The sequence below is a fragment of the Periophthalmus magnuspinnatus genome, chromosome 17, assembly GCF_009829125.3.
Source record: "Periophthalmus magnuspinnatus isolate fPerMag1 chromosome 17, fPerMag1.2.pri, whole genome shotgun sequence".
Classification (NCBI taxonomy): Eukaryota; Metazoa; Chordata; class Actinopteri; order Gobiiformes; family Gobiidae; genus Periophthalmus; species Periophthalmus magnuspinnatus.
The window spans coordinates 11,482,260-11,498,620 of NC_047142.1; the positions used below are offsets into that span (position 1 = coordinate 11,482,260).

Sequence of the window (16,361 nt, forward strand, 5' to 3'; positions counted from 1 at the left end):
CGCTAAAAGTTAACAATTTTGCGTAATATAGGACCTATAAACTATGTATTTTAGAATATTTGTGTTGTCACGTGAACAAAATCTATTCAAGAATCAAATTTGTCAGATGGTTGTTGTTTTAGTGACTGTGCACACCTATAACCAGCAGATGTCAGTAAAGTAAGCGACATAACTCCCAAGAAGAAGACGTATCTGCGCTCTGAGCCAATCACGTGTTGCCCTGTGCACACGTGACCTAGCACGTTCAGCCTGTGTGACATTCAGCCCCTCTCTTCTAATGCCTGGGTCAAGTCTATGAGAACTAAACATGAATATTGTCCGATCGTCTGTTTCTAGGCTGTGCGGGGTCGCCAGACTGCAAAGGTAATGTTAAATGTCATTATTCTTGCAAGAAGCGGCGTTATTTTGAGCTGAAAGTTGTTAGCAGGCGGCTAGCAACAACATGGCTAAGTGGCTAAAGGCTACAGACAGAATAGTGTTTTGAATTACCACACTTATCACACGTTTATTGCACCTTTATGTCTGAAATAACTGTTGTAATATTACGTATAACTAGCTAGGTATAAGTCTGAGGTTGAGTCTAAAATGTGTTGTTTTGCATTGGCATGGTATAAATCTGAGTAAACTAAAAATGGTTCTTGTCAGTGCAGTCAACACCAAACATTTCTGTTATCAACACTTTTTTTAATCTCAATTGTATAAAATTACTAAATATGAGGATAATCATTGCAACAAGGGTAATTCTTGGCATCCCCGTGGTAACAGCTAATAAATTAATAACCAGTGTCACTATAATTAGACTACTTATTGTCCAGTACAAGATAGGCCAACATGTATTTGTGTTTACTGCTGTAGATGATCAAATACTGTACATCTACGGCTTATTGTAGTTAATTAAGTACAAAAATTGAGCTGTTACTTATCGCAGCTCATATTTCATTAAAAATGTGGTTAACTTAAAAAAGGTTTACTGTGATATCCTGCCTAGAGTAATTGTCTGGGACATGAGGTTGTTTCAGTATTTTCATCCATCATTACATTTTATCGTCACAAAATATCGCACTTCAGATTGTGTTTTTATGACCATACCTAAGACAGCGATAATACCACTGGATAATGTTACAGCTAGGGATGCACTGATACTGGTTGCAAATATCCAAATACCAAATAATGGTTCAGTCGATATCCTGGTTGGATCTTGATGCAAGAAGGATATTTTTTATTTATATAGCATCTATTTTACTGGTTGTAGTTGGCCCAGAAAGTCTCATTATATTTAAGATGTATTTATCCAAGTTGTTCAGTAGTTACTTGAGGGATAAATAACAGCTACACAACACATTCAGAGCAGTTTTGTTGTATGTTATGTTTGTTTAAAGGAAATGAATGCTATATTCAGTCCTTACATAGGCATCAGGAGATATCAGAGATTGGTGGATACTTAAATCCTTTGCATCGGAATTGGTATCGTAACTGAAAAAGCTGTACTGGTGCAGCTTTGATTATTTACTGTATATTACTGAGGATGTAACTAAACTTAAACTCAAACTTAAACTGATTGAATGATTTATTTATGATATATATTTTTAAATGTGTACATATATATTATACATATTATACTAAGGAATAGACCTGATTCACGATACTGATTTTGATACCTAAAAGCTCACTATTGGAATTTTATCATACAATGTGGTCTTACACTAGTTATGATAAAACTCATGATAAAACTGTTCAAGAAAGGCCCAGTTTTATCCAGTTTATGTGTTTTTTTCAGTATCGATACTCGCTCACATGAGTATGTAGTTTCAATACTAGTTGCAGTATCGATCCGATTTTTGATACTTTGGACGACCCTAATATCTAACTTTGTTTCTCCAGTCTCTCCATGGCTAACCCAACCATTTTTGGACACACTCACCTCCGCCTCTTCAGCAGCTTTTTCCTGCCAAGAGCCACACCAGGATTCTCCAGCCCTGGTTCTCTATCTGCACAGGCCGAAGGGTCCGGAGTCTTCAGACAGCTCCCCTGGCAAATCCAACAAGTCCGTACGCGCAAGAGGGGCACAGAGTATCAACCCAAGAACTTAAAACGCAAGAGGACCCACGGCTGGATCAAAAGATGCAGTACCCAAGGAGGGATTGAGGTGTTACTGCGACGTATGCTTAAGGGGAGGAAGTCTCTGTGTCACTGAAGGGGTCTGCGGGTGGACGTTTGGACATGAGAGACTTTGGGGACAAAAGGGGTGGTCCCATACATCTGTAAAGGACAGTGATACTATGGGATGGGTGTGGTTTTGAATAAGTGTGAATAGAAGGCGGGAAAGATGATGTTGAAAAGGGGGTTGTGAGTATCAATGTTATTAATATGTGAATAAATGAGATGTTTGAATTGACTTGTTTTGGTCTTGAGTTATGTGATAATGACGAGGGATTACTGTTGTCACTCATGATACCAACATTTGAAATTTTGAGTCTAAGGAATAGACTTGCCTCATATCTGTGTAATCCCTCAGTCGTTTCTGTTTCTATTTGTTAGGTATGTCTAATGAACTACACTAAGTATGAACTGTGTCTCAGTCATATTTGCATAGTCCTTGAGGCCCCTAATGGATGCTTTCACACCTATTTGCATATGGCCGTCCATCTCCATTTCAAAACCACTAGCCCCTCCTTTGAAGATACTGAGGTACAGAGTTTAGCCAAAGAAAAGAAATGATTTGAGGGGAGTTAAAGAGACAATTTTGTTTGGAAAGGCAATCCATCTTTAAACAGGAATAGGAGGCTTAGAGTTATCTATCTCCTATTTATAACTCCATCCTCAGACCTAAATCAAAACAAGAAAAACAACAGTGATAGCTAGTACGCTCTAGATAAGAACACAGTGGCTCAGATTAAGGGGTTGTTTTAGTAGACCACAGGCCTACAATAAGCCTCTGGCGTTGAGCCCCCACAAATCTAAAAACAGCCTTAGATTTGATTTTAGGTTTTGTACTAGAATGACATGTATGTGCTCGTGTTTGTTGTACTAGGTCTCCCCCTTCTGGATATCCAAGTTTGCACATGAAATGGTTTTTATACAATTTGTTTTTTATTATTTCACTGTTGAATGTATTTATACATTTAAGTTTTGCAACGGGCTCTTTTTTCCCAATGAATCACACTCAAAATCTTTTTATTTAAAAAAATTAAGAAACAAATTATTTAACTTTTTTTGTTAATATCAGGAAAGAAGAATATAAATATCAGTGGTGAAATGTAAAAGTAGTAAAGTATTATACTTAAGTACATTTTTAGGTATCTGTACTTTGCTGTATATTTTACAGTGGATATAATTACTTACTTTTCAGCACAGTTAAACATTTTTTTTATTTTTAACACATTCATAATTTGAATAATAATAATAATAATAAAAACAGAATAATTGATTCAGTTCTACTGAGCAAAATTCAGAACAAATCTTTGTCAAAATAACTTCATTTGAAGCGTTATTACATGTCAAAATCTGCACAAAATACTATTACTTTTTACTCTTTAAGTACATTTTAAAACAGGTACTTTAATACTTTAAAATAAGTAGATTTTTTTTCATGTGAAACTTTTACTTGAGTATTTTTTCCTCCAGTTTTTGTACTTCTACTTAATTAACAAAATTGAGTACTTCCTCCACTACTGTTAAAGTTCCAGTTTGCATTTTTATGCTTAAGAGCTTTTAAGTATCTTGTAATGGCTTCCCCTCATCATTCTTGTACATTTGAGTGATTCATGCCCGTTTGAATAATTGTCCTACATTTAAGGCACGAGAGCTCAGAAAAATGTATGTTTTTACCAGTCTCCTGAAAAAATATCTACTCTACAGTGTTAGAAAAGTAGCCACAAACACTAAAAAACATAAAAAATCAGCCTCTTTCTTCGGTGAACTGCCCCTGTGAAGAGGCGGACAAGCAGCAGAACATCAGTCTGGCAGTTTGATCAGTCTTTAGTTACATTGTGTCATGTGAGTTCTCATGTGTTTCTTCAGATGGTGTCTATGTGTATATCCTTTATAACAGATGCAGCAGGTGTAAGGTCTCTCCCCCGTGTGCGTTCTCTCGTGCGCAGCTAGAATATCTTTGCGAGAAAATGATTTCTCACATGCAGAACAGCTGAATGGTTTCTCTCCTGTGTGAACTCTAATGTGTCTTTGTAAATTCTGCTTACTCCCAAGCCTCTTTTTACAAACAAAGCACTGGTGTTTGTTGCCCTCAGCTCTTTCGGCTGTTCGCGACAAGTCTCCATTGTTCAAACTGGCTCTGGTCTCTGGTGCAGACATGTTTATGGGGAATAGACCTGAGTATGGTGCAGTGCTTGTGGCTCTGATCTGGACTTGGTTGTAGTGATCTCCATCAGCCTCTGTCTCCATCTGTGCAGCTGAACAGCTGAATGGATCTCTCCAGTATTCATCATTGTCAGTGTCAGAGGAGTACTCCTTGTGTCCTTTGGTCTCTGGATGTAAATGTGGCTCTGTGCTGATGTCCTCTCCCTGTGTTTCCTCTCTGGGCTCAGTTTGTCTTTGTTGAAGCAGTGAGGACTCTCCTGACTTCAGACACACAGAACTGGACTCTGCAACGCCCACTGGGAGCTGGGGTGAGGAAGACACAAATGAACATTAATATTTTGACACTCCTGAAAACAAGAATCTGAATATTTCGTGATTTAACTCATAAAAGTGCTAAATGTTTCTGTAATTGTCTTGGTTGCGGTATGTTAGAAACATTTTTATACATGCATCAGTCTCAAGATGAGAACTACTGCACAACCTCCACATTTATTTCAGTTCTCTGTATTTTTACAGTGAGAGTCCAATGAGAGAACAGGACTCTCTTTTTCATGAATGCCATACAAATAAATGCATATGTCAATTTAAAACATGAAAAACAGGAGCAGGTGTGATTATAAATGTTTATCACCAGATTATTTAAGTGCATTAGTGGCACCAATGTGTCCAGTTTTGTCCTTAAATTGTATGGATGAAGGTATCGCCATGCAGAAGACAACTGGCCATTAGATATTGTCTGTATTAGATGCTTGCTCCCTTTTCCTCACTGTATCAAAGACACTGCTCCCGTTTGAACATTTTCATTCTGCAGATCTAAAGTTTAGGGCTTTAAACATTTAGTTTAGACCATTCATCAGGTCCATGGTGTCTTAGTCAACTAAAAACTCAATTAGTGGACTAGTTATTTGAATGTAATTTATGTGAATAAAGCCGAAAAGATGGAGCGTGGCTGTTTTTTCTTTTTACACACTTTACTAGTAGTTCTTTAAATATACTGTAGTTTATGCATGAGCCGTGAGCCTGTGAGTGCCGTTTGGGTCAGATTCATGGCCACATCATTGAAATACTTCATCTCATGTCACACACATCTCCCTGTGTCAAAGGCGCTGCAAACTGAATGTGGTAGTGTTCCTATTTTGATCTCTGTAACTGTGAGAAGCACACCTCCACCATCGCCATGGTAATGGGCATAAGTAGAAAATGTTGGCTACAGGAAGATACATCCTGATGCCTCCCGCCCCCCCTCACACCAGACCTAAATCCTCTAGAAAGATTCATGGATAAATGGATGCACAGTTGAAACTTTGGATTAGACTCTACAAGAAAGACAGAAATAAGCCATTGACTGAAGTAAAGTCAGATGTACCATGACCACGATACAAATAGAAAACAGCAGTTTCATTAAACAGATGATGACTGTCTGAACAGAAAGAAGAGGAACAATGTTGTTGTCAATGAATGTTGTCAATATTGTTTGCATATTACTTAGAACATGTAACATTAAAAACACTGCAATTTTACATAACAAGAGGTTAAACTAAAGTAATTGTCAGAAGCGATGAGAGAGATAAAATAAATCACTTTCTGTATATTTTTCTGTATATTCTGTCTGTATATTCTAACACCCCATTTGACTTCAAGTTGGCTGGATCAATAAAATAAAGACATAAGAAAGTGTAAGTGTTTACTTTTGTTTTACTAAAAAAAAGTATTACATTTACCAACTGTTGTCAAACAAACGTGAATAACCTGAACATCAGCAACTGGAAAATATTTTTTACATTTTAACATTATGCCTCAGCATAATATGTACACATGTGCAATACAACTTACAGATGCTGATGGCTCAACAAACACACAACAGATTAAGTAACAGGTGTTTTTTTTAAGGTGACATGTGCATATGACATACAGTAACAAGCCACAACACCAACAAACTGTAAAAGAGGTTTCACCATCATCTCCATGTTCAAAACACTAACGTGGAGCAGACATTACCAATGTAGGCACTTTACTGGGTTTTACCTGCTTAAACACAGAGGGGCAATTATGCTGTGAGGATAACAATGTGCACAAATCATACACACATGCACAACAGTATGTGGAAGTGTTGAATTCAGCTGTTTCTAACAGAGGACACAAAACAATGACAGATGCCACAGTATAGCTTTAAACGGGGATAAATATCAGTGCATTGGTGAGTTTGGTTTAAATTGTTATCTTTGCTTTCAAAATGCCTCAGAGATGGTTTGGACTTATTTTAGAGCATGTAAAAACATGGATACAATTTTAAATCAATGTTGATACAAATTATTTTTTGTGCTCTGACTGTAAATAAGAATTTTGTTACAACGAACAATCTCACTGAGAAACAAAAATCTACCATTAAACTTCAAAACTATATGGACATAAATAGTGGGGCACATCTTGTCTGCAGCTGTAACTATGATATGAGCATGAAGAAATGTGAATGGAAACTGAACCGACATTTTATTATAGAAAATGCTTGTGCCCTGCCCAATATAGTTATGCTTTATGTTCTATATTCTGCGTTAGCCTCTATCTACCTTTAACAGCACCCATGAAACTCAGCATTAATGTAAAACCCATGGGCGACTTTTCAGGAAATACTGAAATAAAGTTGTTCAAGTAATCTCTCCACTTTGGAACACTTATTTTCACATGACACCAGACAAGTACAAGAAATATTTGTGATGTACCGTACAAACTGGTCATGGTTATAAATACTGAAAAAAAACTCCAGCTGATCTCCATAACAGGGCGGTGTCATCTACTGAAGTAGTGAGAACAAATCCTTACGGTTCTATTTTTTTGGTTTCTTCTTTAATGCGTTGATCCGATTGTGGACATAGTTTTTTATGTCAATCCAGTCTCTGTCCTTCAGTGCTTGGGGTTCAGATTGGAGGCAGGAGTCACAGCTCCTTTTACCAGGTACTTGACCATGTGTGATGAAGTCCATCATATGCTGCTCCACCGCGGTAACTTCACAATGCGTCCAATTCCGTCTCTTTCTTCTCCCAACTTTGAGAAATAAAAACAAACAGAATATCCAAACTTTTCATTCTATCATGTATGAAATGTTTATAGATGATAATGAACGTAGAAATACCTTATTTAACCAAAGTGAATACATCCATTAATTAACTAATGAAACTCATTACGTCTTCTTTTATAAGTTTTGCTAGTCGGTCAATTATGTTATTCCTAAAAAGTCCGTTTACCTTTCTCGGAAATGCTGTGCTCTGGGTTTGCTTCAGATGTGTCCTTTGGAAGTGCTATGTTGTCTTGTGATTTGGGATCTATTCAAACAGACATTTAAGTAATAATTTAAAAAGTATAAAGTACCATTTCTTGAGTTCATCTTGCTCTTGGTTTTTTGCCTTGATATTTTGCAGTTATTAATGCCATTTCATTAGGCATGCTTTTTATTATAGCTACAGAAATCTGAACTCAACACTGGAATCACTGAAGAAGTTAGAAGTAATACTTACACACTTACTCCAAATACAAGACAGAATGATTTGACTTGATGTACACAACCAGTCAAAGGTTTGGACCATGGACTGTATATACATGAGTGGACACATCTATCCTGTTAGCTGAAACGTTCCAAATAGGAAGTGAGCATGGGCGTGCTTTCGCAATTCACTTTCTATTGAAAAACTGTGTCCCCTCTTTCTGTAACTGCTGCTGTCAGGCACATCATTTTGGCCTGAAAATGTTTATTTTAACTCACTCTACATGATCCTGGTGTTTTTATAGAGCTATTTTGTCCATAAATCAAGATATGAACATTAATAACAGACCAATGAGGCACCTTCTTCCCCGAGGTTGCTCCCGCTAGCATTAGCAACAGGTTTGATTGACAGTGTTGCTAAGCGCCTGCCCCCTGCTTAACCAGCAGTGCAGGCATGAAGGGGCGTTACCTTCAACAGCCTTTGGTTGCTATGATATTCGCTCAAAATTCCAAATACAGAACTTGGCTCCAAATTCGCCGCTATAACTTCTAACTTGGATGAGCTTCGTTTTGCATTTACGTCGTTCACTTAGTCCACTTCTGTTATGCAGTCTATGGTTTGGACAAACTTTATTTTCATTACTATGTACATTGCATGTATATAAATGGCTATGAATGAACACACATGGAATGTAATAAACAAGATATTAACTAAAAATAATTCAAAACTTAATTTGAAAATTGGATTTAAAAAATGTGCCACCCTTTACTTTGATCAGTGGTTTGCACTCTTGACACTCTTTGACCCTGACAAGGCACAGCTGTTAAGTGAAAACCATTTATGAAGACTTCATTATGAAGTTCACTGAGAGGAGGCCAAGGTTTTGCAGCTGTCAACAAAGGAAAGGCTGAGGTATTTGAATATAAAATATTAGTTTAACTTTTTCTCACTATGCGTCATAAGTCCATGCATCTTGCGTCATATATTTGATGTCTTCTGTATATATACAAAAAGTAGAAAGTAGTAAACAAAAAAAACAAAAAAAAATACTGAATGAATACTGAAGGTGTGCCCAAACCGTTGACTGGTAGTGTATGTGCCACACGAAAAGGCAGTGTGATGATGGATATACAAGCAAAAATGTCACACTGTAAATACTATAAACTCAACAAAACCCATGAAGATGAGGAGTGTGCCTTATGGTTAATTAAAAGTTTGGATTTAAGAATGGCAGTAATTTCACAATCCTCTTTACATTGGGTTTATGAAGCCTTATTTTTTTTACTTTTTTCACATGGATATTATAATTAAATCACAAACACAATTATTATGAAATAACTGCACAAATAAGCCAGGATACCTTCGATCTGATGTTGGTCAGTACTAACTCCTTCACCGTAATCATCCTCAGAGATATCCACTTCATCTGATTGGGTGAAACATATTTAGAGCAAAGTAAATTTCATACATTTACAATTGTTTAGTTTAGGTTCAATGATGTAAATTTCAAGCCATTACATAAATTTGAATCTCACCTTGAGGACTGAAAGCTGACTTTGATAAATGCATATGGATCCTTTTCCGCCTGGCTCCAGACTCACCCTGGACAGACTCCTTGTGGCTGTATTTCATATGTCTCCACAGACCTTTTCTTGCATAAAGTCCTTGACAAAACATACAGTGTACAAAGGCTTGAGGTGGTTGAGATGCACCTGGACGTCTACAAGCAACCAACTCTCCAATCCCAGAGGATGCCACTATGGCATTGTGGGAAAAATTTCCTCTGTTCTTAAGAGAACGCAACATCTCTTTTCTTTTCTTGGAGCCCTTCCTGAAGCTAAAGGCCAATGCCACATCCTGCTCGTCTCTGTGGACAGTTCCAAGATGTCTTGCTATTTTGTAAATAGGCTTTTGACAAAAAAGACAGTATTGCCTTTTCTTGTACTTGCCCATTTTTGCAGTTACTGGAACTGATGAAACATTTGTGACCATGTCTGTGGAGGACCTTACTGCGCTGTGCTCTGAAGAATTATAAACAGAGTTTTGTGCCGTACTATAATAACAGAAGGTGTCGGTCTCCCTGTAGCCAGTGTATGTCTCCATACTACATGATGTCACATTCTTTATTGAAAGTTGCTTTAATTTTTGCAGCTGATCATCCATGATTTCAAGTTCTTCACCATGAAAGACTCCATCAGCAGAATTGCCATCTGAATCTGGAACATAGTCTGCTTTTTCACAGTCTGTGATGTCAGAAACTTCATCCATGTTGTATGACATCTGCAGGAAAATAAAACAATATGAGCTGTTACCAATGACTAGTTAGTACAGATTTCATTAAGTAAAGGCATTTATTAAATATTTGTGTTCATTGTGGCTCATGCCTCTATTATCTTATCAACAGCTCTTAACATCTTTCAACACGGTAAATTGAGCTTTCTCAACAATCCTGTAAGCAAAGCTCAGAGTCTTTATCATAGCAAATTCCACTGTAGCTTTATAAAACCAATTTGATCGTGATGCAGCTTCAAATATCGAAGACACTGCTGCTGCTCTACACTGTCATTACACATAAAAACAAATCTAATTCCAGTGTCTAATCTTTTAAAGCAATTTAGATCAATGCATTCAGACCCTTCTTCAAACCCAATAAACTTAATGATGAGAGGAGAATAAATAAAGGGCCAAAAGTCTCTCCACACTGACGTGAGGTGAGCAAAAGCTATGAAATGTGCTCAAGGAGACTGAAGATATAAGTATTAACATCACTGACGATGTGAAAATATATTTAACATATTTTACATCAGTGATGTCATTTAACACAAACTAAATTCATCTCCATTAATCTTAGTAAATCCACAATGCCCAGTTTTAGTGGGGGTCCATCATGAAGCTCACATGCTCAAGTAACATTTTTAACACACTTTTAAAACACAGTCTTTCTGATAATGAGTGAGGTGAGGACCTCTCTCTGTGGTTTAACACTCTCTTCCAAAACACGGCCTGGTTGTTACCTACAAAATGAGGACCTGACGACTGATTACACTTAAAGTCAGTCCAAACCTCTACTGAGGGCTCAGACTCCCACAAAGAGAAATTCATCAATGTACTGATCTCCTTAACAGGTCGCAGAAGTTTAAGGAACGTGCAACCCTGCAAACACCTAAACTAATGCCCAATTTTATTCAATTTAGATCATTTTATTATAGAAATAGATCTTGTATCCCATTGATTTACAAAAAATTAATTGTTCCAGCAGCCTTTCTATCTGTACTAGATTATGGAGATATAATACTCATGCAGACTTCAGCCTCTACTTTGAAAGTTTTAGATTCACTTTCAGTCAGCCCTTTGTTTCATAACAGGTGATGAATTTAATACCTATCACTGTACACTCTATAAAAAAGTAGACTTGCCATCACTATGTGTCAGAAGAGAACACCACTGTATAACATGTATGTGAGCATGTATTATGAGGGACTAGGATGACAGACAGCCTGAATATCTCACATAAACTTTAATACAGGAACTTTTAATGCAAGATCCTATGATTTTCTATGTTTACAAACTGAACTGAAATGGGGAAAAAAGCTTTTGGTTATTTTGCTTAACAAAAATAGAATGCATTTCAAGTACATGCGAAACTGGACACACTGGTGCCACTAATGCACTTTATCAGATGTTATTTATACTCACACCTGCTCCTGTTTTTAATGTTTTAAATGGACCTATGTCTTTATTTGGTTTTGTTTGTATTGTATTGTATTTTAACAGGGAACTCATAAAAAAAGTCTGAGTCTGATAATCTCATTGGGCTCTCCCTGTAAACAATCCCAAGATATGATGTTAAAAACTAAGCTAAAAAAATTAAGTTTCAAGTGCTGAAGTGTTAAAGTAATAAAACATCATTACATGGATCAAATCTGGACGGCTCTACTTTAATAGTGCGTGTTGTGAGCTCTTGGGAAGCTGAAGTCAAGCTCTGGCTGGTTTCTGCCTCAGAACCCTTGGTGTTTAGATACTGTAACAAAATTGAATTGGTGAATGTTTGAAGTCAGTATCAGCACTGGCAAAATCCATCTCTGACCTTAAATGTAATGGTAAATGTCGAGGCTTTACACTTAGACTACTATGGGCATTGTTACTCCACACCCTTAAAGTCCTAGATTCCTACTAAACATTTTAATTTGAGAACATTTCATTTAGTTTGTATAATCTATTTAGTGAAGACATGTCACTTACCTTTGTGCGGCATGGCCACTGACATTTTCCATAGTCGTAGGGAATTTCACTGTTTGCTTTAGTGTCCTGGATCGCCATTACGACCTGCCTAACAATTTTCCGCTCCTATCCACAAACTCAGATCACTGTGTTGTGGCTGAGAGTTTATCAAGACAAAACTGATGTGAGCGCACGGTGAACACAAATTGTACTGCAGGTCTGGAGTTGGCGTGCCACTTACACCCATTTCTAATAAATGTCAAACTGCACAGGGAAAAAAACTTTTAACTGCATGAAACCCCTTAATATGTTTTTTTTTGTTTGTTTTTTTAAAGAATCAGTCTAACCAAAAATACAGTTTCATTTTTGACGTTTGGCAATCATAAGTGTGTTTTCTGGTTAACTATTGTTGAGGCTATGCTTTTAAAACTTCAGCACACCCCAAGTTATCACCATAAGCTCATTACTTTAAATGTAAAACAGCAGCATGCATGACTTTTTTTTTTGCTGCACCATCAGCCTGGAACAGAATTCAGTTAAAAGCAGTAGTCAACAGCAGTGAGGACGTGGTTGAAACATTCACCATATCGCACTGTCTTTCAAGTCTGGACAGGCCTGGGGGTTCAGTCCTATGGTGCCATCTCCCTGCCGGGTTATGACAAAAGCGAAGCTGCAGTACACTCTGATCCGGATGAATTTGTCAGGTGGCTCACAGGGAAACAAGACCAGTGCACAGTGGACCGGGTCTGAGCAGTTCTCGCGCATGACTGGTTCCAAGGTCCAAGCATCCAGGGTGATAGATCTGAGTGGAGGCATCCTCCAAGTGCGGGTTCTGAGAGGGAAAAACGAGACCATTCTGCAGTGGACTAGGTCCAGGCACTTTGGCTCTCCTGCTGGTTCCGAGGTGGAGCAAAGATCCAGACTGACACGTACATCCGGCCTGGTTCGTTATATCTTGTTCTGAGCTAGACACCTAACACCACTCCCTGCTCCAACTCATGTGCGTCCGGCCTGAACCAGAACTGCTCCCTGCTGGTTCAAGATTAAACATCTTTTTTAAGTAATTAAATTTCCTCTTCAGATAAAAGCAGAATTTTACCGTATTCGCTGAGCCAATGACAGGGATGAGGCAACTTCACACAATAATATTTTGGGGCGTTTCATTCAAATGATGCTGGTTTTCCTCAGTCGTACTTACCAGCAGCTGCTGGTGCGTATGGCAGGATTGGAGCTGTGTACACAAGAGCACTTAGCAGGGAGTACTTTGAATGAAAAAAAAAAAAAGAAAAAGGAAAAGATGGAATTGAATACTATTTGAATAGATTGTCTTTTGTAGTACTTTTTACTGTGGCTAGCACTCATGCCTCACAGCAAGAAGATTCCATATTCAATCCCCACGTTGCCCGTGTCTTTCTGTGTGGAGTTTGCTTGTTCTCCCCATGTCCTCTCCATGTCTGAGTGGGTTTCCTCCGAACACTCCAGTTTCCCCCATTAACCCAAAACAAGCACCATAGGTACAATCCCCAAGCAAATCCTCACCAGGACTAGCAACAAGATCATGGAGGTGGGTGGGCGCTGTGGTGCCCACTGCTCCTGAGGAGATGCCCCAGTGGTGGGTCAAATGCAGAGGACAAATTTTCCTATGAGGAAAATAAAGTGTCCCTTAACCTTACATTAGCCTTAGTCTTAAAAATCTTTCTATATGATATTTTTTTATGGCAGTATCTTCAAAACAAGAAGATATAATAATTATAATTGACAATATATTAGTTGTATGTAGATGTATGTGATATAGGGGATACTCAGAGTTTGAAACAACACGTTTGGGGCAACTTAAGACAACTAATTTACAACAGTGTAGTGTTGCTTAGAAAAATGGGAGCATTTCCCTGTTTTTCATGGTGTGTTTTCATACAAATTTCCTCATTTTGGGAGAAAACAAGCACAGACACGCACAGACAGGCACAGACACACACAGACACGCACAGACACGCACAGACACGCACAGACACACACAGACACACACAGACATCTTTCTCTCAAACCCTCAAACCTACAGACCTCCACGTGTGGCGACAGCTGAACATGCACTCACGCACTCAAACCTCCACGTGCACGTGGGCTATAAGGGACAGTGATATTGTGTTTAAATGTTGTCTTAGAGAAGCAGAGTTCACTTGTCTCCCCCTCAGCCTCCCCCTCTTTGCCGTGTGCCAGTCAAACCTGCTTGTTATTGGTTCATGTTTAGGCAAATCTCATTGGGAACTTAATTTGCATTGACCTTTTATGGTAAAATGGAAGTGTGGAGGGGGCATGGCCTGTCCTTTTATGGTGAAATGGAGGAGGGGAGGGAGTGTGAGGTAGGATTATGTGCACAAACTTCTGCTGTAGGACGCTTTTATAAATCCCAACATTTTTTCAAATAAGAATTTTACATGTTGTCCATACGTACGCTTTCAAGTGGATTTTTATGCACAAATAATTACAACCCTAGTCAATTTTGTTACCATTTTTGTCTGTTTGGATACATAGCCCACCTGTTCTTCCTTCTGTTTGACGCTCTGCTCCTCTGGCTCCTCTTTAATCCATGGAGTCTGTGGAGTGTCCTGGTTCAGACCCATCTCTTCAGCAGCCATAGTCAGCTGCTCATTCACCAAAGCTCTTAGTGTTTGGGCTTTCTGGACTTGGTTGTAGTGATCTCCATCAGCCTCTGTCTCCATCTGTGCAGCTGAACAGCTGAATGGATCTGTCCAGTCTTCATCATTGTCAGTGTCAGAGGAGTACTCCGTGTGTCCTTCGATCTCTGTGTGTAAATGTGGCTCTGTGCTGATGTCCTCTCCCTGTGTTTCCTCTCTGGCCTCAGTTTGTCTTTGTTGAAGCAGTGAGGACTCTCCTGACTTCAGACACACAGAACTGGACTCTGCAACGCCCACTGGGAGCTGGGGTGAGGAAGACACAAATGAACATTAATATTTTGACTCTCTCTCTCTGACTCTCAGAATATTTCTTGATTTCATTCAGAAATGTGCTAAATGTTTCTGTAATTGTTTTAGTTGAGGTTTTGAGGTTTCAGCATCATAACAAATGCACAACCTCCAGATGAAGGAATCACCATAACATCATGTCGTCAACTGGCCCTGAATAGACATTGCCTGTATTGCCTCCCTCTCCCTGCTGACCCATTGGGTCAAATGACAGGTATTGAAAAAACATATTTACTACACAAAACAGTACAAAAGTTCAAACCCAAATATAAAATGGCTGAGCCCCGTCAAACTAATTTAGAATGAACATTTGACAGTTGTTTGGGGTCACTGTATCAAATGCCTTAAAAGTTATTGGGGGAAAAAAAAGTCCAATATTCAACCAGCTTCACAACAGTTGTTTTGGCTCATTCTAAAATGCAGAGAAATTGTGTGATATTGCAGAAAAAAAAAAAAAACATACAAGCTTACATTTGATTTAATTAATTAATAATAATTAATACATATTGTTTGGCCAGTTAAATTGATTCAAATAATAATAATTGACTATAATAGGCCTGTATGCGATGTGTTATGGACTTGATGAACAAAGCCTTTTACGCTGTGTGTTAGTGTGAATACTGAGTCTGGTGTAAAATCCCCTCACAGACTAGAGATGAGCCATCACAGTCTGATGGAACAAACATCCGCTTTCATGCTTTATGCAACTGTATATGGTCCTGATATAAAAAGAGGTGAAATTAAATATGAACACACAAACTGTGTGCCTGCAGCCTTAGGTGCTCTGTTTCACCTAACTTCATCCTACACAATACACTGGATGAAGCCCACCTGAGCTGTGAGCGTGTCCTTCTCCTGTTTGACGCTCTGCTCCTCTGGCTCCTCTTTAATCCGTGGAGTGTCCCGATCTGAACCAGGACACTCCAGAGACTCCACGGAGAGGATCTGAACCTCCGACCTGAGCAGCTCGAGTCTGGGGCTCAGCACCGAGTCCAGACTCTCCTGGTTCCTCTGGTTCTCCTCTTTGGAGCGGCACAGTTCCTCCTCATAGTCCGCTATCGTTCGTTCAAACAGCGCAAATATCTCTTCCGCAGCCGCAGTCAGCCGCTCAGTCACTAAAGCTCTCAGCGTTTGGTGTTTCGACATTTTTATCAAACTGTTTTTAGCTTTAGCTCCGAGCTGTCTGGACTCCCTAAAATCTCGGCATTTCGTCCAGGGGCGGGGCTTAACGTTCTGCGGCGCCGCTGTCTCCCCTTCACTTATTTTTTGTCCACCACTCACCGCGCATGCGCCAGAAATCCCGGAAAAAAACAACAACAGCGATCGCTCGTATGACACAACACTCGCGCTGGGGGATTGT

At 38.8% G+C, this 16,361-nt stretch overlaps 2 protein-coding genes across 2 annotated transcripts; one reads left to right on the forward strand and one right to left on the reverse strand.

Annotated features, from left to right (window-relative positions):
- Nucleotides 1-235: 235 nt before the first annotated feature.
- On the forward strand, nucleotides 236-2,399 carry mrpl34 (mitochondrial ribosomal protein L34). Its single transcript, XM_033982703.2, has 2 exons — nucleotides 236-363; nucleotides 1,882-2,399. The coding sequence occupies exons 1-2, from the start codon at nucleotides 308-310 to the stop codon at nucleotides 2,192-2,194; spliced, it is 369 nt and encodes a 122-aa protein (XP_033838594.1). The 5' UTR covers nucleotides 236-307; the 3' UTR covers nucleotides 2,195-2,399.
- A 3,596-nt stretch (nucleotides 2,400-5,995) lies between these two features.
- On the reverse strand, nucleotides 5,996-16,230 carry LOC129457004 (uncharacterized). Its single transcript, XM_055228395.1, has 6 exons — nucleotides 15,833-16,230; nucleotides 14,555-14,956; nucleotides 9,332-10,076; nucleotides 9,157-9,222; nucleotides 7,560-7,637; nucleotides 5,996-7,359 (listed from the first exon to the last, which is right to left on the reverse strand). Exons 1-6 carry the CDS (start codon nucleotides 16,145-16,147, stop codon nucleotides 7,142-7,144), a joined length of 1,824 nt encoding a protein of 607 aa, XP_055084370.1. The 5' UTR covers nucleotides 16,148-16,230; the 3' UTR covers nucleotides 5,996-7,141.
- Nucleotides 16,231-16,361: the final 131 nt, after the last annotated feature.

Excerpts from the sequence above, each read along its gene's own strand:
- mrpl34 (XM_033982703.2), top strand. The coding sequence starts at position 308 with ATGAATATTGTCCGATCGTCTGTTTCTAGGCTGTGCGGGGTCGCCAGA. Across the intron at positions 364-1,881 it reads GGGGTCGCCAGACTGCAAAG|TCTCTCCATGGCTAACCCAA; the intron begins GTAATGTTAAAT and ends TTGTTTCTCCAG.
- LOC129457004 (XM_055228395.1), bottom strand. The coding sequence starts at position 16,147 with ATGTCGAAACACCAAACGCTGAGAGCTTTAGTGACTGAGCGGCTGACT. Across the intron at positions 10,077-14,554 it reads TCAAACAGAAGGAAGAACAG|ATGTCATACAACATGGATGA; the intron begins GTGGGCTATGTA and ends ATTTTCCTGCAG. Across the intron at positions 7,360-7,559 it reads GCACAGCATTTCCGAGAAAG|TTGGGAGAAGAAAGAGACGG; the intron begins GTAAACGGACTT and ends TATTTCTCAAAG.